Source organism: Emiliania huxleyi (genome assembly GCF_000372725.1).
Source record: "Emiliania huxleyi CCMP1516 unplaced genomic scaffold EMIHUscaffold_286, whole genome shotgun sequence".
In the NCBI taxonomy this organism is placed as follows: Eukaryota; Haptophyta; order Isochrysidales; family Noelaerhabdaceae; genus Emiliania; species Emiliania huxleyi.
The window spans coordinates 99,675-121,016 of NW_005199885.1; the positions used below are offsets into that span (position 1 = coordinate 99,675).

At 64.8% G+C, this 21,342-nt stretch overlaps 4 protein-coding genes across 4 annotated transcripts; 1 reads left to right on the top strand and 3 right to left on the bottom strand.

The window, feature by feature from the left end:
• The first annotated feature begins 10,744 nt into the window (after positions 1-10,744).
• Positions 10,745-11,544, top strand: EMIHUDRAFT_367967 (hypothetical protein). Its single transcript, XM_005776043.1, has one exon. It carries the CDS (start codon positions 10,755-10,757, stop codon positions 11,403-11,405), a length of 651 nt encoding a protein of 216 aa, XP_005776100.1. The 5' UTR covers positions 10,745-10,754; the 3' UTR covers positions 11,406-11,544.
• A 4-nt stretch (positions 11,545-11,548) lies between these two features.
• Positions 11,549-12,833, bottom strand: EMIHUDRAFT_444026 (hypothetical protein). The gene is made up of 4 exons (XM_005776044.1): positions 12,402-12,833; positions 12,122-12,326; positions 11,899-12,054; positions 11,549-11,826 (listed from the first exon to the last, which is right to left on the bottom strand). The coding sequence occupies exons 1-4, from the start codon at positions 12,818-12,820 to the stop codon at positions 11,743-11,745; spliced, it is 864 nt and encodes a 287-aa protein (XP_005776101.1). The 5' UTR covers positions 12,821-12,833; the 3' UTR covers positions 11,549-11,742.
• Positions 12,834-14,778: 1,945 nt separating this feature from the next.
• On the bottom strand, positions 14,779-16,949 carry EMIHUDRAFT_457933 (hypothetical protein; the record flags this gene model as incomplete). The annotated part of the gene is made up of 5 exons (XM_005776045.1): positions 16,112-16,949; positions 15,825-15,998; positions 15,458-15,486; positions 15,321-15,389; positions 14,779-15,079 (listed from the first exon to the last, which is right to left on the bottom strand). The coding sequence occupies exons 1-5, from the start codon at positions 16,934-16,936 to the stop codon at positions 14,779-14,781; spliced, it is 1,398 nt and encodes a 465-aa protein (XP_005776102.1). The 5' UTR covers positions 16,937-16,949.
• A 3,706-nt stretch (positions 16,950-20,655) lies between these two features.
• On the bottom strand, positions 20,656-21,235 carry EMIHUDRAFT_444030 (hypothetical protein; the record flags this gene model as incomplete). Its single annotated transcript, XM_005776046.1, has 1 exon — positions 20,656-21,235. A coding segment is annotated over one exon (549 nt), but the record flags the coding sequence as incomplete, so codon positions are not given.
• Positions 21,236-21,342: the final 107 nt, after the last annotated feature.

The following is a 21,342-nucleotide window of genomic DNA, read 5'->3' on the forward strand; positions in this document are numbered from 1 at the left end:
TAGCGCACAAACACAAAAGAGGCACAGCTAGATCAGAACCAAAGGAAAAAAAGATAAAAAATAAAAAATTACAAAATGAAAAGTAAAAACACATAGAGACACTAAGAACAAAAACAAACATAAAAAATAAAACAAAAAAAAATAAATAGGTGGTGGGGGGGGGCAGGCAAGCCCTCGTCGCGACTCCACGTCCAAACGACAGGAGCCCCACGGCAGACAAAGCGCAAGGCCCGGTGCGCGTGGGTGAGCGGTGTGTGTGTGTGTGTGTGTGTGTGTGTGTGTGTGTGTGTGTGTGTGTGTGTGTGTGTGTGTGTGTGCGTGCGTGCGTGCGTGCATGTGTGTGTGTACGTGTGTGCGTGTGTGCGTGTGTGCGTGTGTGCGTGTGTACGTGTGTGCGGCGCGGTGTTGGGGGAGGGGGGTGCATGAGCCTCTTGACGCCGATGACCGACGCCAGCTTGAGCCGCGACGCGGGCGGGACCACGCAGATGTCAAACCTGGCGCCGAGGGCAAGATGTCTCCCCGCACCTCCCCACACCTCCCCACATGCACCTCCCCGCACCTCCTCGCACCTCCCCGCACCTCCCCGCACCTCCCCGCACCTCCCCGCACCTCCCCGCACCTCCCCGCACCTCCCCGCACCTCCCCGCACCTCCCCGCACCTCCCCGCACCTCCCCGCACCTCCCCGCACCTCCCCGCACCTCCCCGCACCTCCCCGCACCTCCCCGCACCTCCCCGCACCTCCCCGCACCTCCCCGCACCTCCCCGCACCTCCCCGCACCTCCCCGCACCTCCCCGCACCTCCCCGCACCTCCCCGCTCCTCCCCGCTTCTCCCCGCCTCTCCCCGCTTCTCCCCGCTTCTCCCGCTTCTCCCCGCACCTCCCCGCATCTCCCCGCATCTCCCCGCATCTCGAGCCGCCGCACCTGACGCCGCCCCTGGCCCGGCCGTCCTCGTCGACAGGGCGCTGCTTCAGCCGCAGCGTCCAGCCGTGCACCCGCTCCTACGTCAGGAATGCACAGAGGGTCAGGGGTAGTAGTACGTCAGGAATGCACAGAGGGTCAGGGGTCATAGTACGTCAGGAATGCACAGAGGGTCAGGGGTAGTAGTACGTCAGGAATGCACAGAGGTGAAGGGGTCATAGTACGTCAGGAATGCACAGAGGGTCAGGGGTAGTAGTACGTCAGGAATGCACAGAGGGTCAGGGGTCATAGTACGTCAGGAATGCACAGAGGTCCAGGGGTCATAGTGCGTCAGGAATGCACAGAGGGTCAGGGGTAGTAGTACGTCAGGAATGCACAGAGGTCCAGGGGTGGGAGTACGAGGAGTGCAGCGAGAGTGCCAGGGGCGGGAGTGCAGTCTCGTGCCGCGTAGACTCGCAGCACCGATGGAATACACGGCGCTACCTTGGTACGAGGACAGGGAGTGCAGCCGGGTACGGCCGAGTGCAGCGGAGGACGTGCCCTCTCGAGCGCTGGTTGGAAGGCATGAACACGTCTCCTCCGCTTCTAGGGCACGAGATACGGGGAGATACGGGGAGATATGGGGAGACACTCCGCTTCGTGAGCACGAGATACGGGGAGATACGGGGAGATATGGGGAGATACTCCGCTTCGTGGGCACGAGATACGGGGAGATACGGGGAGATATGGGGAGATACTCCGCTTCTAGGGCACGAGATACGAGGAGATACGGGGAGATATGGGGAGATACTCCGCTTCGTGGACATGAGATACGGGGAGATACGGGGAGATATGGGGAGACACTCCGCTTCGTGGGCACGAGATACGGGGAGATACGGGGAGATATGGGGAGATACTCCGCTTCTAGGGCACGCGATACGAGGAGATACGGGGAGTTATGGGGAGATACTCCGCTTCTAGGGCACGAGATACGAGGAGATACGGGGAGATATGGGGAGATACTCCGCTTCGTGGACATGAGATACGGGGAGATACGGGGAGATATGGGGAGATACTCCGCTTCGTGGGCACGAGATACCGGGAGATACGGAGATTTTGGGAGATACTCCGCTTCTAGGCCGCCTCTCCTCCGCATCCACGCCAGCCTTGCGAAGCCGCTCCAGAGCTCCAAGCACCGCCGCCTCGGCCTCCGACGGCTCACGCACGTGCACTCCGATTGAATACACGGGCCTCGCTCCCTTGGGAAGGCGGCGGCGGGGGGGGGGGGGGGTTTTTGGGGGGGGCCTCCAAAGGGGAACCAAGGGCGGGCTTAAGAATCCCCCCCCCCAAAACATCCCCCAAAGTAAGGCTTTGGGGGTGGCGGTGGGAAAAAAACTCCGGGAAGGGCACCCCCCTCCGGGTGGGCCCCCCCCCCCGGGGAGGGAGCCGCTCAAACCAAAAAGGACCCGGGGATCTCCCTAACCCTGGCCCTGTCCCTGGCCCTGGCCCTGGCCCTGGCCCTGGCCATGGCCACGTCCCTGGTGGCCCCCCATTGGAACCCGGGGGTTGGGCCCCCCCCCCCCCCCAAGAGGGTTTGTTTGGGGGAGGTGTTTTTTGCCCCCCCCCCCCCCGCTTTTTTTGTTTTTAAGTTGGCCGCCCCCCGCCCCGCGAAGCTCTCTCTCTCTCTGTCTCTCTCTCTCTCTGTGTGTGTGTGTGTGTGTGTGTGTGTGTGTGTGTCTCCGGCAGCGCCCGCCTTGGTCAGCAGCGCCCCCAGCACCTTGCCCACCTCATGCTGCAAATGCGCCTCCTTGCGTGCGGCCCTCTCCTCCCTCCTGGCCGCCGCGGCAGCCTCCTTGCTCGCCGCCTTCTCGGCCTTGGTGGGCGGCGGCGCGCTGCGGCCCTCGCCTGAGGAAAAGTTCGGGCAACTTCTCCACACACACCACACCACACACGAATTGTGGGGCAAGGGCCAGGTCAGGTCAGGTCGGGTCAGGTCAGGTCAGGTCAGGTCAGGTCGGGTCGGGTCGGGTCGGGTCAGGTCAGGTCAGGTCAGGTCAGGTCAGGTCAGGTAGACGTCTCCACACACACAAAGATAGTGGTGCGTGGGGCAAGGGCCAGGCCGGCCCGCGCGACCCCATAGCCCCGGAGGGCGCGGGCAGGAGCTGGCACGGCATTCAAAGGGCAAGGCGCGGTGCGGCGTGGGTGAGCAGACCTGCACCCCACTCCCTCCCTTCCGAAGGAGGGAGGGGGGTCGGCCTTGGTGCGGGCGGCGCAGCGGGGGCCGCCGCCAGCGACACGCGTGCCGTGCCTGGGCGGCGAAGAGACCAGCATCAGCGCTGGCAGACGGTCTTGTGCAGTGCATTCAGAGCACCGCGTGAGCACGAGGGGAGACGAGGTACAGCGAGTACAGCGGGAGACGAATACAGCTGAGTGCGTGTCCTACCGAGCGCTGGGTGCGCAACCAGCGGCGAGGGAGGCGGAGAGAGCGGCGGCAGAGGCGGAGGCGGCGCGGCATGCCGAGGCGCTGCTGGCGGAGGAGGAGGCGGAGAAGGAGGCGGGGCGCGCCAGGGAGAGCAAGAAGGGGAAGAAGAAGAAGAAGAAGGGGAAGGGTGGGGCACAAGAACGCGCATTCTCTGGTTCTAGCGCGCCGTGCCTTGCGCCGGCTGCGAGCTAGCGCTGAAGGAGTAGGCTGCAAAGGGGTTGCCCCCGTCGCAACCGTCGCCACGCTCCTCGGACAATCGCGCTGCCACCCCGCTGCCGCCACCACAACCTTCCATCGGGTCGCCCTCGCCGTCAGCCTGCCATACCAATGCCTATCGATCCTCGCCCTCACCCAAGACGATCCGCCGCTGCGGCTGCTGCGATGCGGCCTCGTCCGCAGCCTCAGCCGCACCCGCCTCCTCCCCCTCCTCCGCCTCCTCCTCCTCGTCGTCGTCGTCCAGAAAGATGCGACGCTGCGGCTGCTGCGACGCCGCCGCTCCTCCGAGCGGAATTCGCAGCGGCGGCGCCGGCGGCAGCGGCTGCAGCTCCTCCTGCTGCGGCGGCGGCAGCGGCTGCAGCTCCTCCTGCTGCGGCGGCGGCGGCGGCTGCAGCTCCTCCTGCTGCGGCTGCGGCGGCGGCTGCAGCTCCTCCTGCTGCGCCTCCTGCTGCGCCTCCTGCTGCGGCGGCAGCTCCCCAATCCCGCATCCGATTCGCCGTTGCAACCCGCGCAGGAACGCCCTCGAGATACCCGCCCGCTGCTGCGGCGGCTCCGAGTCGATCCGCTGCGAGTGCTGCTCCCGCTGCCTTTCCGCCGGCCTCAAATCCTCCTCCTCCTGCTGCTGCGGCTGCTGCGGCTGCGGCTGCGGCTGCGGCTGCGGCTGCGGCTGCGGCTGCTGCGGCTGCTGCGGCGGCTGCGGCTGCTGCTGCGGCTGCGGCTGCTGCGGCTGCGGCTGCGGCTGCTGCGGCTGCGGCTGCTGCGGCGGCGGCTGCTGCGCTTGCAGCGGCGGCGGCTGCTGCGCCGCCTGCATTGCGTCCCAGCACTTGCCGAAGGCCGCTCTCTTGGCGGACTTCCGGTGTGAGTAGCCGCGCGCCTCGAAGACCTCGCCGGAGAAGCGGTCTGCGGGGAGAGATGGGGAGAGATGGGGAGATGCGGGGATCTATGGGGAGATACGGGGAGAGATGGGGAGAGATGGGGAGATGTGGGGAGACGTGTGCGCGACTGTCGCATGGCACACAGCCCTACCCCGCCTCTCTCGATCACCCGACAGGCCACGGATACTCCAGAGTCTGAGCCGCCTCGAGCGACCTCGGGTGATCTCCGGGTGATCTCGGGCAATCTCGGACCGCCTGTCAGGCGGTAGCCAAACGTGAGCCCGTCGCAGCCAATCTCCTCCGGCACGAAGCGCGAGTGCAGCGTCGCGCCCCGCCGCTGCAGCGCCTCGTGGACCCAGTTGATCGGGTTGTCCTGCGGCCTCTCCTGCAGCGGACCTGGCTGCCCCGCCCCCAGCCCTGGGTTGTCCTGCGGCCTCTCCTGTGGCGGACCGGGCTGCCCCGGCCCCAGCCCTGGCGGCGGTGGCAACGGCGGCAGCTGCGCCGCGCCCGAAACCGCGCTCGGCGCGCAGTGTGCCCTCGAGAGCCCCGGCAGGCGGTCTCGGTCTGCACCAGGCGGCTGCTCGGGGGCGGCTTGCCGCCACGCCTCGTCCTGCGCTGCGGTGAGCGCCGCCCGCTGCGGCGCGCCGGCGTGCTTCAAGGCGGGCTGTGGCCCGCCAGCTGGCAATGGGGGCGCTGCCCCTCTGCCAAAGCCCGGCGTCCGCGCGGCGACCGCAGCCTGCTGCGAGGCGCTCAGCACGGGACTCCTCGCACATCGCACTACGGCGCGCGCGGCCGGGGCGAAGCCGCCGCCGCTGCCTCCCCCGCCGCTGGGGCAGTCGCGAGCCCTGTGGCCGCTTTGGTTGCAGTTGTAGCAGACGCCGGTGGAGGAGCCGCCGCCGCCGCCGCCTAGCCGTGGCGCCTGTGCCGGCCGGCCATGTGTTGGCGGATGGCTCAGCGGGCGCTTGCGACCGGCCTGCGCCTCTGCCCCCGCCGCAACCCCCATCACTGGCGGCCTTGCAGGTCGTGGCCCCGGCAGTATGCCTCCTCTGCCTGGCTGAAGGTTCGGTGATGAGCGGTCTCCCGCAGAGGCCCGGTGGAGGAACTGGCAAGCCGAGCCGCTCTTGCAGCGCCCCTTCTCAAAGAAGTGGCAGAGCTGCGGCGCGCCAGCGGCGTCAACGCCCTTCCCGGCACGGCCGCCTCCGACACCGCCGCCGCCGCCGCCAGCTGCGCCACGGGCATCACCCTTGCCGCCACGGCCGCCGCGAGCGTGTCCGCCTCCGTGGCGGCCACCGCTGCGGCCGCCGCCGCGGCCGCCGCCGCCCTTGCGGCCGCCATCGCGGCCACCGCGGTGTCCCTGCCCGTGCTGCAGCTGAGGGCTCTCGGAGAACCACCAACTCGCCAACGGGTCGCCTTCGCTTGGAGGTGGGACCACGGCGCTGGCCGGACGAGCGAAGGGCACTACGGTGCTGCTGCTGGCCGACATCGCCCACCCAAGAGCGCCTGGGTTCGGACTTTTTGCGGGGTATGGGGTAAAGAGCACAGCTGCGAAAGAGCGCCAACATCCGGGGGCAGCGTGCCCGAGAGAGCGTTGTTGCTCAGGTCAAGCCGGCGAGCCCGCTCCACGCGGCGAGGCCGACGGCGGCGGCGAGGACGAGATACGGCTTGCGGTGCTGCCCGCCCGCGGATCGGCACGGCGTCGCTCACGCCGCCGAAAGTCGGAGTGGACCCGTCCACTCTGAGTGCCAAAACCAGCAGCTAGAAAAGGCTTGACGCCGACAGTCTCGAGGATGATCCTCTGGAGCTTCGGCCGAACTCCAGCAATGTCGGAGCGGATTGCAGCCAAAAGGGCAACGGAAATGCCACCAGCGCCACTGACCTTGTCGGCCTTCTCGCGGTAGATGGCCCGCAGCGCGTCGTCGGAAAAGAAGGCCTTGAGAAGCGCCTCGGTGACAAGGTTGTCGATCCGCTTGATGACGCGTTGGGAGACGACGATCTCGGCCACAACCGCAGCCTGTCTCTCAGAGACCGTCTTGTGGACAGTTCCGACCTGCGCAAAATCATCGGCGGTGGGTGACTGACTGTCATCGGCGACGAACTCGAGCAAGTCGGCAAAGGCACGCGTCTTGAGCAGCTTCAGCTCGTAGCGCGCGCAGCGCACCGCATCGTGTTGGGTGCAGCAAACAGTGGGCGCAATGTTATCTATGTAGACAGCGCAATTCGTAGTGAGGAAGAAACCGATGCCATCGCTGTGATGCAGTCGGCTCCACTCGAGAAGAGTGGCCAGGTTCGCCGCAAGCCCGTCGAGGGCGGCGGCACGGTCGAAACTGCATTCCGTCACCATTGCATCAGTTTCTTGTTTAGCGCCATGTAGGAGATCCCGAATTTCGGAATACTCCAAGGCTTTGGTGGGCGTGTCAGGCATGACAACTTGGTGTGGCCAGACGAGGCGAACCACCCCAGCGGAGATAGGCACGACGCGGAGCTCATTTCACAAAGCGACAAGTGCAACGCCAACTGTGCCTCCAACACCAATGGCCTGCAGAACTCCGTGAACGATCCACAGGACGTGATCAATCAAGGAAAGCCGGGCGTGGTCGCTCTGCGGGGCGAGATCGGTCTCAGCAGCCCTACATGCGGTGCGCTAGCGAACGACGGGTTCAAAGACACTTACACGGACGGCGTGGACTTTGGCAACGTGCTGCAGAAAGAGTACACCATGTGCTCCATCACCCGCTACTGGAAAAAGGATGGCTACCCGGGGCGCGTAGGGCCGGGGTGCAGGGACGATGTCCTGACCGGCCAAACAGATAGATGCACCAACGCCCAAACCGGGCCGCCTTATGATATGAAGCTCGAAGGTTGCATCCGATCTGTATACGGCCACTCGGGCCAAACCGTTGGCATCAACCGGGCGGGTTACAGCCAGTCAGGAGGCTGCTCATGGGGGCCCAACTGCAACATTTTGGGGTCCTACGCTGACGTATGCTGGTGTGTCGGACAGAACGGCGGATGTGTCAACGTGCATCCACGGGCGGCATACAATCAAGTCGACGACAACACCTACCAGTGGCTGGTGCTATGCGATCAGAACAGCGCCCCTACTACGCCTGGCGACTCCCAAATCAAGATCGCCAACAACGTCCAGTTTGCCAGCAACACCGCTCAGGATGCCAACAACCAGATCAACGAGCCCATTCATCTCTACATCAATCCGAACTACAAGCAAAACCCTTCCAAGGGTTTCCCATCCCACTTTGAGGTGGTGGAGGTCATCACGTGGAACAGACCGCTCTCAAATGACGAGATGCGGGCAGTCTTCAAAGAGCTGTGGGTGACCAGGATGGGCAATGAAGACAGCTGCGATTGGTTCGACCCCTCGAACAACAAGCCACCTTTTGTGACACAGGGGGGGCTGGGCACGCACCACGGTAGGTGTGATAACTTCCCGGATGAAGGACGATGCATCAACACTTTTCTGTAGGTGACTCCTTACCCGAGTTGGCGACGTATGTTTTTCCGACTATTGACCATTCGCCCTATTCAGCAGGTCCCGCGGCACGACGGCTCTCTAGATTACAACGATTGATTTGCTGTGGGTTCACTCTGTGGGGTGGTGGTTTTTGAGAACCCCTGCCATTTTTGCAAAAAATCATTCCGGTCCAAAGAGCTCCCGTCGACAACGCGAAATGTGACGACGGTTCCGTACAGTGTGAAGAGTCGAGGCAGGAAACTTCTGCAGTAGCCAGGATCCGTCTTGCGCAGCAGGGTGTACGTCAGTACTCTGAGGGTGTGAGGGAGGGTGTAGAGGATGTAGCGAGTGGAGCGCTGTAGAGCTGTAGAGCTGTAGAGCGCTGTAGAGCTGTAGAGCTGTAGAGCGCTGTAGAGCTGTAGAGCTCTAGATCCGGCGCCCCTCCGCCTCTTCCGATTCCACGGCCGCCCCGGCACGAAAGAGTCGGGTACCCAGTCGGAGAGCGAGAGAAGAGAGCCAAATGCCAAAAGTCGCGTAAATAAACATACAGACAGGACACACAGGACATAGGAAGCAGCTCCCGCACGCCGCAGCCTCGGAGGGGTCGGGCTCGGCGCACGCAACCCACATAGCCACGGACACATGGCATGGAAGAGGAGGCGAGCTCTGGCGAGGTACTTCCAGCCTGCTGTGGTTGTGTGGAAACAGCTCACGCTGTCTCCTTCGAGGGCGGCAGAGGCTCGCCCCGGCGGCTCTCCCGTGGGCCCGTGAGGCGTGGGAGTGCCTTGCCAAGGCGAGCTAGACGGCAGGAGCAGCCCAGAACGCTCGTCTACACGGGCTTAGGCGCTGCTCGCTGGCGCTAGACGGGCCTGTCCACCTCGACGCGAGGTGCTGCGCACAGTCGAGAGCCGCAGCGCTCGCGAGGAGCGGCACGCAGAAGGGGTGCTCGATCGTGGGCAGAGGGAACGTCAGCCGCCCACCCCCAAAGTGCAGCGGCAGCGGCGGGTGTAAGAAGCACCACAGCGAAGCCAGGGTTGGAGCCGGAGGGGCCCAGAGTACCGCATCAGCACAGAGCGCGAGTAGCAGCAGCAGGGCGACCGTGAGCCATTTTGGCGCGGGCGCGAGATGGGTGGCTGGCTGCAAGCCGAGGTAGGCGCCGAAGCTGCCCGCCACCACCATTATGCCCTCAGGGCTCGCCTCCAACTCCCGTGTGCGGAGTGCTGACAGTTCTTCGGGTATTTACTCGCAGATATAGCCAAGATTGAGCAGGCCCACGGCGACAGCGGCGAAGCAGGTAGCCGCGGGAGTAACGATGGCGACGGCAGAGCCGATGCGGGCATGGCGCGACCGGATGAGCTTGTCAGCTACAAGCATCGCACCCAAGGCAATCGCGGCCATTGCCACCGCGAGCTGGAACGCGGGCTTGTTGCGGAGTTCGGTGAGAGCGACTCCGAGGATGCCAACCGCGCCGGCGAGGGCATAGAGCGGCCACCGGTGCAAGACGGCGAGCAACGCGACAGCCGCCGAGGCGGCTGCTGGTGTCCGCGTCAAGCTGCTTGATGACTGCCGCAGAGCCGGAGGAGATATGGTGATCACGCAACCCACCTCGAGACCATACGCAACCCACCTCGAGACCATACGCAACCCACCTCGAGACCATACGCAACCCTCGCGGAAAAAGAATTCATGCCGGCGCCCAGCGCTGCCCCGCCATGCCGCCGCCCGCGCGCGCTTGGGCAGCAGGTCGTGGGACCTTCATTTTTTTTAGAGTTGTTTTGTTGTTTGACCTTCATCGAGAGAGAGAGAGAGATTTTTAGCAATACCAAACAACTCTAACACTCACACGTCATTTGGGGCCTGGAGCCCTGTTCACGCGCGCGCGAGACGTGCAGACAGGGTTGCCAGGTGAGAGCGAATGGCGCGGTTCACGCCTCGCACAACAGAGAGAGAGATGCGCTCTGCATGGTGGGACATAAAAGAGAGCGAGTACTTGGGCGAGTAGGCCGTGCGGTCGACGCTGCCGCGCGCGACTTAGGAACGGCGGCACGACGGCAGACCACGGCAGCGAACGGCGGAGCTTTGGGCGGCGGGTCAAAACGGCTGAGCGGGGCCCGGGGGTCGAGGGTGAGGCGATTTTGCAGCTTCGGTGAGGATCCATTGGCGCGTAAAACGGAGAGTCGTGGATCGCGCGCCTCCACTAGGAGTGTGACGCAGTATCTCTGACTTCAACTCTGTTCTTCCTTCACTTCCTGCCTAGAGCCTAGGGAAGGAAGAATGATTTCTTGTTGGGTGTTCAAAAATCTCTCTCTCCTACCTCGAAAGTCAGTCAGTCAGTCAGTTCCGCTTCCTCGATCTTGGCTCGTTCCAATTCACTCTGACGCGCTAATCTTGAAAACGCGAGGGGGAACGGGGAGCGTGTTGGGAGGAGAGACGATCGAGGGGTCCCGTACCATGCGGAATCGACCCTATCAAGTGCTCAAGTGCTCAAGGAGAGTGGATGGTCGATGGAGATCTGCGACACGCGCACACGCACCGCCTTGGCTCCGAGGAGCGGAGCCGGGGGCGACTTCGGCGCGGAGAAGACGACGACCTTTATGCTGCCGTCTTCGGCCGACATGATGCCGACCTTCACTGCCGTCTTGTTCTCTGACATGATGTTGATCGAGTTCACTCGTACCTATGAGAGGAAGGGGGGTTAAGAGGGCCGTGCAAGAAAGAAAACAAAAACATAAAAGTCAGGGATGGGAGGACGGCACGCCGCCGCGCGCGCGCAAAATTCTTTTTCAGACCTCATTGCACACCGGCAACAGTGCATGTTGCAGGGTGCTTTGGCTGTCGCTTTCGCGCTGGTGCCGGTGCCGCTGGCTCCGCTGCAGGCAAGCGCCAGAGCGCCGCCGCTCGTTGCCAAGGAGCAACAACCACAGGGCGACGGCCTGGGCGGGGCCGTCAGCGCAAGCTTGAATGAGCTCTTCTCCAGCTTTTTCAAGCCCGACGAGGAGAAGCAGGCGGAGATAGACCGCGCGTACGCCGAGCAGCTGGAGGTGGCGGCGCGCCGGAAGAATCCCAAGGCGTCCGCTGAGTACATGCGTGCCACCGAGAAGAGGCGCCGCGAGTCCTCAGCGGCGTTTGCGGACAAGTTCGCGTGGCAGCGGGGCAAGGAGGACCCGTTGGTGGAGTGGAAGAAGCGCCAGAAGGAAGGAAAGCTGAATCCGCTGGGATACGAGGACGAGCCCAAGGGCGGCATCCCGATGCCCATGGCCTCTTTCGGCGTCGGCGGTGAGTTTGGTGTTGGTGGCAAGTATGATAACGGCGAGCGCTTCGACCTGCGGCTGCCGTACGCTGAGCAGGGCTGGGTGGAGGGTGAGGATGACGAGCAGGCGCCAGGCTTCTTTGAGAACCTGCTTTCGGGAGGCAAGCTCCAGCGCGCTTACGACGAGATGATGCGGCAGAAGCGCGAGAGATGAGAGACGAGCGTGAGACTGAGAGCCGCGGCGGCGCGCGCCCCAGAGTGGAGCCCTCTAGCGCCCTGGTTCCGAATCCGGAATATGTGACACTCAAGTTGGCCGTGTTCGCAACATGTAGAGTTACTTTTGTACGACTACCACGTGAGAAGAAGAGCGCATTTTTGTATAACACACGTACACACACACAGGCTCCCTGTCTGGGATCGGTGCGAGAGTGTGGAGAGATCCGACGCGGGCGCCCCCCGGGGGCGGGGCGGCGGGGCGCCGCAAAGCGCAATCGCATACACCCCCACTGAGCACTGAACAACGCCGACTCTCGCCGCAAACGCTCCTACCTTCATCGCGGTGGCGTCGCCCGCGGCGCAAAGCCGACCCGCATCGCCGTCACGCGCGTGATGAAGTCCTCGTGGGAGAGCAGCTCCTACAGCCAAACATCCCCCCCGCTCCTTCGCCTGCGTGTGCAGCCTTCCTTCGGTTCAGAGAGCGTGCGCGCCAACGGCACGTCGTCGTCGCCGCCCGCGCCGCCACTGGCTGCGTACGCCCGGAGCGCCGCCTGCACCTCTGCGAAATCGAGGTCGCCGCTCGCGTCGCTGTCCCACGTGTCGAATGTCGCGTCGTGCTCCTCCTCGCTGCCCGGCAAGTCGAGCACCTGCGGGGGGGAGCGGGTCTCGATATCGAGGGTCTCGAGGGGTCAAGAGCAGCCGCAGTCGAGGCACCTGCAGCACCAGACGAAACTCCGAGCGATCGAGCCGGCCCGACCCGTCGGCGTCCCAAAAGGAGAAGAGCTGCCGAATCCGCTGCTCGACCTCGCTCTCCAGCTCGTGCTGCCTGCGCACGCTCGCGGCGTCCGCCGCCGCCACCGCGTCCCGCCGCCTGGCCCAGCCCTTCTGGACGGACCAAGTGCGCCGCCGGTCGTCGAGCCTACTCAGCACACAGCCGTGGCCTGGGCGCCCGAGTTCTTGCTGCAACAAGTCGTCTCAGGCGTGCAAAGCCCGCCGAACGCCGAGCCGCAGCACGCGCTGCTGCAGCCGGTCCGCCTCGTTGTAGTGCCTTTTCAGCCGCGCCTGCACGCGCCTCGCGATGAGTCGCTCGACGGTCGCCGCGTCAAAGTCCGCCGGGATCCGACCGAACGGTTTGTACACCGGGACCTTGGACGCACGCGGGCGCTTGGCCCTCGCGCCTCGCTCAGCCCGCTCTGCTCGGACAGCCGCGGCTCCGCCCGGCTCCTGCTCCTCTGCGAAGAGCTGCCTCTCATCGGCAAGAGCTCGCGCAGAGACGCGAAGCGACACGATCGTCCGAGCTTCGTCCGCCGCGCTAGAACCAACACTCGCCTCAACCCGCACCGCTGCCCTGAGCGCGAGAAGGTGGGCAGCAGGGCGGAAGAGAAGAGTTGCAGCGATCAAGCCTCCCCGCATGGTGATTATGATTATGCAGGCTCGGAGCTCTGAGCGTAGTGACCGCCTCTACGTTTGCTCCGGCGCCTGCCTTCGCGTGCCCACTCTTCAAGACGGCAAGACCAGCACCGAATTGCTGGCAATGCCGAGGTGCCCCCGCGATACACAGGTGGCTGGGTTCCGGCTCCTAGCCGGATAGGGGGTCTGCGCAGGCAGGTTGGTTTCATCTTTTTGGTGTACCTGTGTTAGTGCCAGTGCGAGCCAGTCCCGTGCCCAGTCCTGTGCCCAGTGTCGTGCGAGGGAGTTTTGTTGTAAAATTCATCTTTTTCGCTTCGCTCGCTGCGCGGCCTGGGGATAGGTAGGTAGGCAGGGCGTTTTGGCGCGAGTCAGTGGGAACAGACCCCCTATCTATCCGGCAATCTACGACAAGGAGGAAAGAATTTTACGACAAAACTCCCTCGCACGACACTAGGCACGGGACTGGCGCGCACTGCCACTAACACAGGTACACCACGGGAGCCGCCTAAGCGACTCCTGCGAGGACGGCAAGGCACTTAGGAGTCCTCTTGCCCACCGACACGGCCTGGCAAGCCACATCGAGGGGGAGACCCAGGCGGCGCTGCACCGAGATCCGCATCGCCCAGGTCTCCATTCGCATGTCATCCCGCATGGGGATGGCGTTGAGGAAGGCGCCGGCGCCATCCTGGCTCACCGCCACGAAGCGGGCCGCCTCCCGCTAGGCCGCGTGCCTCGCCCGCTCCCTGCCCTCGGCACGCGCCATGCCCCTCTTGCCACGAGGAGCAGACCGCGATCCCGCGGAGCCCTCCTCGGCGAGCTCCATGGCGAGGTCGCGCCAGTTCCTGTTGTGGACCACCGTCGTGAAGCGCCGCTGCGCCTGGTGCAGGAACTCGTGCTTGGACGTGAACTCGGCGAGGGACAGCAGCTCCTTCTCCGGGACGAGAGTATGCGGCCGGAAGCGCGAGAGGGCTACCCTCGTAGCCGGCTCCGGTGGCCGCGCGGAGGCGCGCAGCTTCTCGCCCTCGTCGGGCTCGTCCCACGGCTCCACCTCGACGTCCGGGGCTGCCCATCGTAAAGGGTGTGGATGCTGGGTTGACGGAAATCGGAGGACGCGACCCCCTCGCCACAGACGCTCCCGCGCCTCGCCGCTCTGACCGCTGCACGGCCCATACCATCCGCTGTGCAGCGGTCTTTGTCCGGAGTGAAAAGTCCAACGGTCGCGCTCGTCGGTGACGGTGTCCCCTCCAACCTGCGCCACGCTCGGCGAACCTCGACAGCGCTTTTGGTGGCATGCAGCTCTTTGCGACAGAAGCCTGGAGAGCAGCTCCTCTGCTGCTCACACACTCTGCACAGTTGACACAGCCTACTGTGCGGCTGCCACAGCTGTGACAGCGATGGGCTCGCCCTCACTGGCCCTCAGTCACTTGTGCTGCGGCTTGTGTGAGCGACACTGCTCGGCGACTGCCGGCACACTGTGAGACCATGGGTGTGAGGTAAAACCACGCTACCAGCGCTTGGTCACATCAGTCCCGAGGTCAGATCCATCTACTCTCGTCACTCCCCCACCATGCGTCCCCGCCGATCGTCGCCTCTCCATCGGCGGCCACTCTCCACTCGTCGCCTCCCCCGTCCAGGGCCATCGTCTTTTTCGTCTTTTCCTTCTGCTGTGCATCGCTATCTGCTGCGTCGCTCTCTGTGCTCGGCTCCTTGCCTAGGTATAATGTTCTGAAGGGTAGCGCCGAGCTATGTCTGTCGCGTTCGGTCTCGTTGCGCGTGCTCTCTTTGATGTTGTCTTGGCGTTGTCCTGCCTCGTCACTGTGGGAGGCAACCTCGACGTGTCGTTTTATTGTGGACCACATCCTGGTCAGCGTGTCGTCGTTTGGTCTCTGCGCCCCCGCCGTGTCCGCCCAGGTGTCGATCGACTTTTTACAAGATAGTAGAAGCGGAAAACCGCATCGCTTTTATCCCTTCACGACGCGCAGCCTCGACGGCAGCCCCATCTTCCGGAGCGCCTCCTCTCCGAGGCTGGCCACGTCTCTCGCCTGCGGCGCGTCGCGCCACTCGAATCTCTGCTTGTCGCCGCAGGAGGCCCAAAAGGAGCGCCAGTAGAGGCGGAGGCGGCAGCCAGGCGTCGCCTCCATCGCCGCGTGCACCCGCTCCTTGAGCGTCTCAAAGGCGTCCGCCTCGAGGCCGTAGCTGCGCAGCCGCTCCCTCTGAGGCGCAGATGCGGCGGAGTGGAACTCGGCGAAGATGTACGAGACGCTGCCGGAGCAGTGCGGGGGCGCGGCGCGGCGTCAGCCGTCGCCAGGGCGTGGTGTGGTGTGTCGCGTGCCTTGCTGGGGGGGGGGGGGGGGAAGCCTCTTCCCAAGAGCGCCGCTCTTGGAGCGCCCGCCGCCACCACCCAGAGCTGCTGCGAAGCGCCAGGCGCGATGACGGCGTCGCCAGGGCGTCGCCAGGGCGGGGGGCAGGCCGGGGCAAGGGTGGGGGCGAGCCGGGGAAGTGCCTGCAGAGCAGCCCTGGCTCATCGAGCAGCCGTCGCAGCACCCACCACTCCCCGCCCTCGACGTCGAGCCTGTTCACACCTCCAGCTGTGACGAGGCGCCGTTCGCAGCACCCCACTCCCCGCCCTCGACGTCGAACCGCAGCGCGAGGACGGACGACGCGTTGGCCTGCGGGGGCGGGCGGACGGCCGTTATGGCCTCCGGGCGGGGGACGAGCGCGGCGGCGCTGCCCACCGCGGTGGAGAGCCTCATAAGCCGAGGTACATTCGGGAGATATAGCCGAGAACTCGCCGTTCGGGGACCTGCTCCTTCTCTATCCATCTCCTAGCTAGAGAGAGAGAGAGAGAGAGAGAGAGAGAGAGAGAGAGAGAGAGAGAGAGAGAGAGAGAGAGAGAGAGAGAGAGAGAGAGAGAGAGAGAGAGAGAGAGAGAGAGAGAGAGAGAGAGAGAGAACGAGAGAGAACGAGAGAGAGAGAGAGAGGTCTCTGCTTTCTTTCGTCCGTGCACCTTGACCACGGCGCGCACAATCTCGTTCAGGTCGTACGAGCGGCCGAGGACCGTGCGGGAGGAGAGCGGCAGCGGCTTGCGCTCGACGTGCACGTCGCGAAAGTCGAGGGAGGCGGCGGTCTCACCCCAGCGGTGCGAGGCGTACCGCCACACCGGCCGCGCCTCCTCCGCGGCCTGTCCACAGCTCGAGCTGTGAAGAGACGCCGTTCACACAAGCCGCGCCTCCTGCGCGGCCTTTTCGCAGCTCGAGCTGTGAAGAGACGCCGCGCACACCCGCAGCGCCGCACCCACAGCTTCGCCGCCGCTGAGGAGAGTGTGTGGCCGCCCGCTGAGAGTCTTGCCCGTGTGCCCGTGTGTCGCTCCTCCGTGACCATCTCTCCATCTCTCCGTCTCGCTAGCGTCGCTTGCACCGTCCGGTTCGACAGCGCGCCGTCGACAAAGCGGACGTCGAAACCGCGCGCTCGGAGCGAGGCCTCCTCCTCGCGCAGCGGCGGTAGCAGCGACGGCGCAGCCTCGAAGGAGCGCACGCAGAAGGAGCGCGGCTCCCGCAGCGGACCCATCGACGCCTCCTTCTCCCCACGGCCCATGCTCGCCCACGCCGCTCGGTGGTTGCGCGGCGGCGCCTGCATCGCACAGCTGAAGAAGCGTCCGTCGGCAAACGCGCCGACCGCCTCGCCCATGTTGGAGCCGCCGTCGATGAATACACGCCCGCACCCTCCGAGCATCAGAGCGCTCAGGTCTGGGACGGGGCTGCGAGCTGGTGGCGGCGGTGGCGAGAGAAGCGGCGGCGGCGGCGGCGGCGGTGGTGGCGGCGGCGGTGGCGGCGGCGGTGAACGAAGCGGTGGCAGTGGCGGCGGTGGCGATGGCGGTGGTGGGCTTACAGCGGGTGGAGGCGGCGGAGAGGGCTTCTGCGCAGCTGCAGCCACCAGAGGCGGGCTAGACTGCTCGAGCGGCACTGGAGCAGCGGGGAACGCGGCGCCGACGACGACTCTGTGTGCATGCCCGTGCCTCGTCACCACGGGCCGCTCAAGCAGATAGAGCAGCAGCGGCGTTACAACCAGGGCGAACAGAGGGGCGCGTTGGACGAGCCTTTGCAAACAGGACTTTGCCATTTACGCGTCCCAACCGGATTCCGGCTCCTTGCCAGATAGGGGGTCTGTATGCCGCCTGTCGTTCGCTCGGGCGCCTTGGGCGTCGGGGTGGCGAGCAGGGGACGCAGCTCTGAGCGCCCAGCGACGCGTGCCGGATGGAGTCCGGCCGCGGGTGACTAGGGAAGTTCGCTCAGGATGTGTGGCAGTCAGTTCGGCTGAGTGTCTTGTCTTGTGGTTCTGTGTGTCGCTCCTGTGTGACCGTCATCGCCCGTCTAGCGTCCACCCATACCGCGTTGGTGTCCCAGTCGTTGGTCGGACTGTGTTTCGCCTTCCCATCTCAATCAATCAATCTTGTCTTGTGGTTCTGTGTGTCGCTCCACTCGTTCGGTCCCTCAAGGTCCCTGCTGTCTCCTATCTCTCGTCGACGTCGTATTACGATCTAGCCTCTTGCTGCGTGCCACACTTGCACACATGAAGCGCATTGTACATGACGACCATGTGTACAGTACTACTATGGAGCGGACTCGTGCTTTACACAACTCACAAGGAGTGTAAAAGACCTTGCGTGCCGCTGGGCCAGTGTGCTGTGACGCGCGCGATCGGCACCCACCCACGTGAACAGAAACATCGCACAAGGGAGGCATCGGCGGAAGAGGGGCGGACTACCGGCCTTCTCGCTTCGCGGCCTGAACGTCGTGCGGCAGTCGGAGGTTTTTAACTGTCGAGGGATTTGCTGCCCTCCTGCACCTCGGCCAAACGGACATCTGAGGTCCACCCGAAGGCCGTAGGGGCGACTTCGGGCCAGCGAGCGGGGCGAGGGCCGAGGTCTCGACCGTCGGCGACCCAGCTAGCAGTGATGGGGAGCATCGTGCTCCGACTGCGTGCCCTGCCGCTCGCCACCGCATGGCGGACGAAGCGTGACGGGGAAGAGGGCCCAGGGGCGCCGAGCAGCGGCGTTGTTTGCAGCGTCGGCGGAGTCGGCGGCGGCGGCGGCGGCGGCGTTTCGGCGTATCGCGTTGTTTGCACCGCCGGCGTTGTTGGCGTGGGCGTCGGCGTCGGTGGAGGCGGCACTGGAATTTTGGCTGAAGTCGCAAGTCGAACGGTGTGCAACGGAAGGTTGTCTATTGAAGTCGCCGTTGTCATCTGACAAAGCGAAGCTCGACTGCCGACGCGGACTAGCTCAGGGCGACCCCCGAACGCTCTCTCCATCCAAGACGTTCTCGACCCGTCGTGGTCCGTGAGCCGCCACAAGAAGTGGCAGCGGATGAGGAGGATAAACCAGGCCATCATTATCAAGCCTAGGACACCGATCGAGAGCAACGTAGAGGGTGACGGCAGAAGAGCGGGCGGAGGCGACGGCGGCTGTGACGGCGGCGGCGAGGGAGGGGCGGGGGCCAACGAGCGCGGCTGGGCAGGGAAATGTGCTGATGGCACATCCATTCGGAGGAGCGAGGGGGTGGTGCCTTGGCTACTCGAGCCTGCGGCGAGGTAGAGTCGCGCAGGGGCCGACTGCTGCGGAACCCACACAAAGACGTCAAACGAGCACGCCTTGGTGGGTGGGTCTTGCCTGAGCGAGAGGGTGCTGCCTCGCATAGCGACACCTCCACCGAAATTGCCGTTTATTGTGGCACAGGCGTCAGAGGCGAGAGTCACAGCCCACGAGAGGCTGTCCGCCTCAGCAAGCGAGGAGCGGTGAGCGTACTCCATTCGTCTTGCGAACCTGATTTGGATCTGTTCGGGAAGGTCGGGTGCGCACTCCTCGCCGCAGTCTTGGTCCGGAAAAGCTTCCCCGCTGAGCTCGACCTCGCGCTGAGGATCGTGGCTGAGGCCGATCAACAGGAGCTCGTAGACAGTCTGCACTCCTGAAAGAGCCACCTTGACCCAACCACCGCTTTTGGCTTGGCTCCAAGTCTTCACGGTTGCCGTCATGTCAGAGAGCTCGTCGGCGCTCCGGCTGGTATAGTGCTGCATCGCCCAAACCGCCCTCGCGGAAACGTCGTCCCCCCGAGGAGCGCTGTCCGCAGAGCCTGCGCACCGGGCTGCGACTTCTCCCGGCATGACCGTCTTCACTTGCGCCGGCACCTGCTGTAATGTGTCGTAGGGGGGCTCGGCCAGAATATACCAAAGCATCGCGGCGACGTCGTAAGCGCCGATGGCTCCGTCGTTCGAAGGCAAGCACTCGCCCTGCTCGCTGCCCCGGCAGTCGCGTTTGACTCCGAACCGTGGTCGGTGGTAGCGGGTGGAGTGGTTGCGAGACGCGGCATGGAAGTGCCGTGTCTCTGGATCGGAACTGTCCACGAGACGTTGTGCGGTCGTCCCTATGCTCGTGGCGGCGAGTGTTGTCGGGCCTGCCAGGTCGATGCATTCTAGCTGAGGCGCGCTGGAGACGGCACAGGCAAAGCTGCCGCATCCAGCGCGCCAAAGCCGCTCTAGAGCAATGTACTCCGCCACCAAATTGCCATCAGGTTCGAAGACGTGGTCACCGAAATCTCCAAGCCCCATGAAGTCGAGCGTGCATGGGCGGTTGCGGGCAGACGAGATCCTGTAGTGATCGTGTGCAGGAGGAGCAGTGGTTACTGACGGTGGCGCTCCGCCGGTGCTGTTGGTGTCGCCAGCGGCAACGCTCAGCCGCCGTCCTGGCGGCTGAGTGCGGTCCATCTCTTCCCAGGCGAGTTGGACCTGGGGAGTGTACCAAGCCTCCACGTCGATCACGTTGAAAAAGTAGCCATGCCTGACGCGAACGCCGTAAACTGACGTAGGGTTGAGAGCCTCGCTCTGGCGCCATCCCCCGCTTGATGTATCGCCCAGGTTTTGAGCATTGAGTGCGACACCATTGGGTGTGCTGTACATGCGGAAAGGCGTTCCGCCAAACGCCTCCAAACAGGACGTCGTCGCACTCTTTCGGTGACTGTTGTCAAAGCACCTGCCGGTGATAAACATCACCAAGAATGGTCTTGATATGAAGAGACAGTTGAACCAGGGTTCGCGTCCGCAGCGGCCAGTCCGAACGCTGACGGTACCGGTGCAGTTCTCGCTGCACGAGGACCCAAGCGAGCGCCGAGCGCGACTCGAGACAGCCGCCCCCAGGGTGCCAACGTCAGGAGGCAACGTCTCAAGCGCCGCCTCGATCACGTCCGAGCCGCCTGCAAAACCCGCGATTCCACGGGCATCTGCGGACGCGATTGCCAGCGCGAGGAGCTTCATGTGCATGGGTCCTGACGAGTCGGTCTTGAGAGTCGGTTGACGTGGACCTCGAGCAGGAGGTTCTGATGAAAATGATACACCGTGAGACAGAGTTGTTTCGTTTTCTCCCCTTTTGGCCAGTTGGGGGGGGCAAACCCTGCCCGCCCCCTAGCGCCCCAGGTAAGGCCCAGGTGTGGCCTAGGGCATCAGAAGGGACCAAGAGGAGTCCAGTCTGAGCCATAGAGCCCATGTCTTTGCCCCCGAAGGTCGCGTTCAAATGCCCGGAACGGACGTACAGTGGTGTCCGGCCGGCGCGATCACCGAGCTGTGACGCAGGGCAGGGTTTGCCCCCAACTCGCGGGCAGGGTTGATTGATTGATTGCAGGGTTTGCCCCCAACTCGCCCCGGCTTTTTTTAAATACTAGCAGGTTGGCTCGCTAGTCGCTCGCCGGGCCCGCGCAGCACGCGCGGGCCTTTTTTGTGGTTGATAAAGGTGGCACCATCGACATTGCACTTGGAGCACTTGGAGTGCATTGCGTTTCTTTTCTTTATATACGGGCTGTCCTCCTATATTTAGGATTCCTAAGCTTAAAGGCCCGCTAAACGCGCGAGGCGGTGGCGGCGGTGGTGCGGGGGATTGGCAGGGGAGGCGGCGGGATTGACAGGGGATGGGGCGGCCACGAGCGGAGCGGCGGCGAGAGGGGGGGCGGCGGCGAGGGCGCGACAGAATGCGCCATCGAGCGAGGAGCCCGCGCCATCAGAGGGACGCGCCGCTGCGAGATGGAGGGCGGCGGTGACGGAGGCAAGGCGCGAGGCGGCGGCGGCGGCGGCGGCGGCGGCGGCGGCGGAGGCGGCGGCGGCGGCGGCGGCGGCGAGAACGGCGGCAGGAGGAGGAGCAGCTCGCTGTTTTGAGAGCGCTTTTGAGCCTGGGATCCCATGCCACTGCGACCGGCGTGCCCGGGAACAGAGATCGCGCGCGCGCCGCCACTCACGACGCGCGCGCGATCTTCGCGGAGTCGGGTCCCCAGAGGGAAGCGGTCTTCTCGGCCGACGTCCAGCGGCGCGCAAGGACAGGCGCAGCGGTGCACCGCGGCGCGTTGATTCGCGACCACCGTCGGCCGCGGACGGCGGCGGCGTGGCGGCCGCGGGCGCTCGCGAGACGCGCCGCTCTGCGCTGGTACGGTTCGTTCGACTCGTTGTGCCGCCGCACGCCCGGCGGCCGCGGGTCCCAGAAGTGTGCGCGC

Coding starts and splice junctions, on each gene's coding strand:
- EMIHUDRAFT_367967 (XM_005776043.1), top strand. CDS start 10,755: ATGTTGCAGGGTGCTTTGGCTGTCGCTTTCGCGCTGGTGCCGGTGCCG.
- EMIHUDRAFT_444026 (XM_005776044.1), bottom strand. CDS start 12,820: ATGCGGGGAGGCTTGATCGCTGCAACTCTTCTCTTCCGCCCTGCTGCC. Junction 12,055..12,121: donor AGTTTCGTCTGGTGCTGCAG/GTGCCTCGACTG, acceptor TCCCCCCCGCAG/GTGCTCGACTTGCCGGGCAG. Junction 11,827..11,898: donor GCGACGACGACGTGCCGTTG/GCGCGCACGCTC, acceptor GTTTGGCTGTAG/GAGCTGCTCTCCCACGAGGA.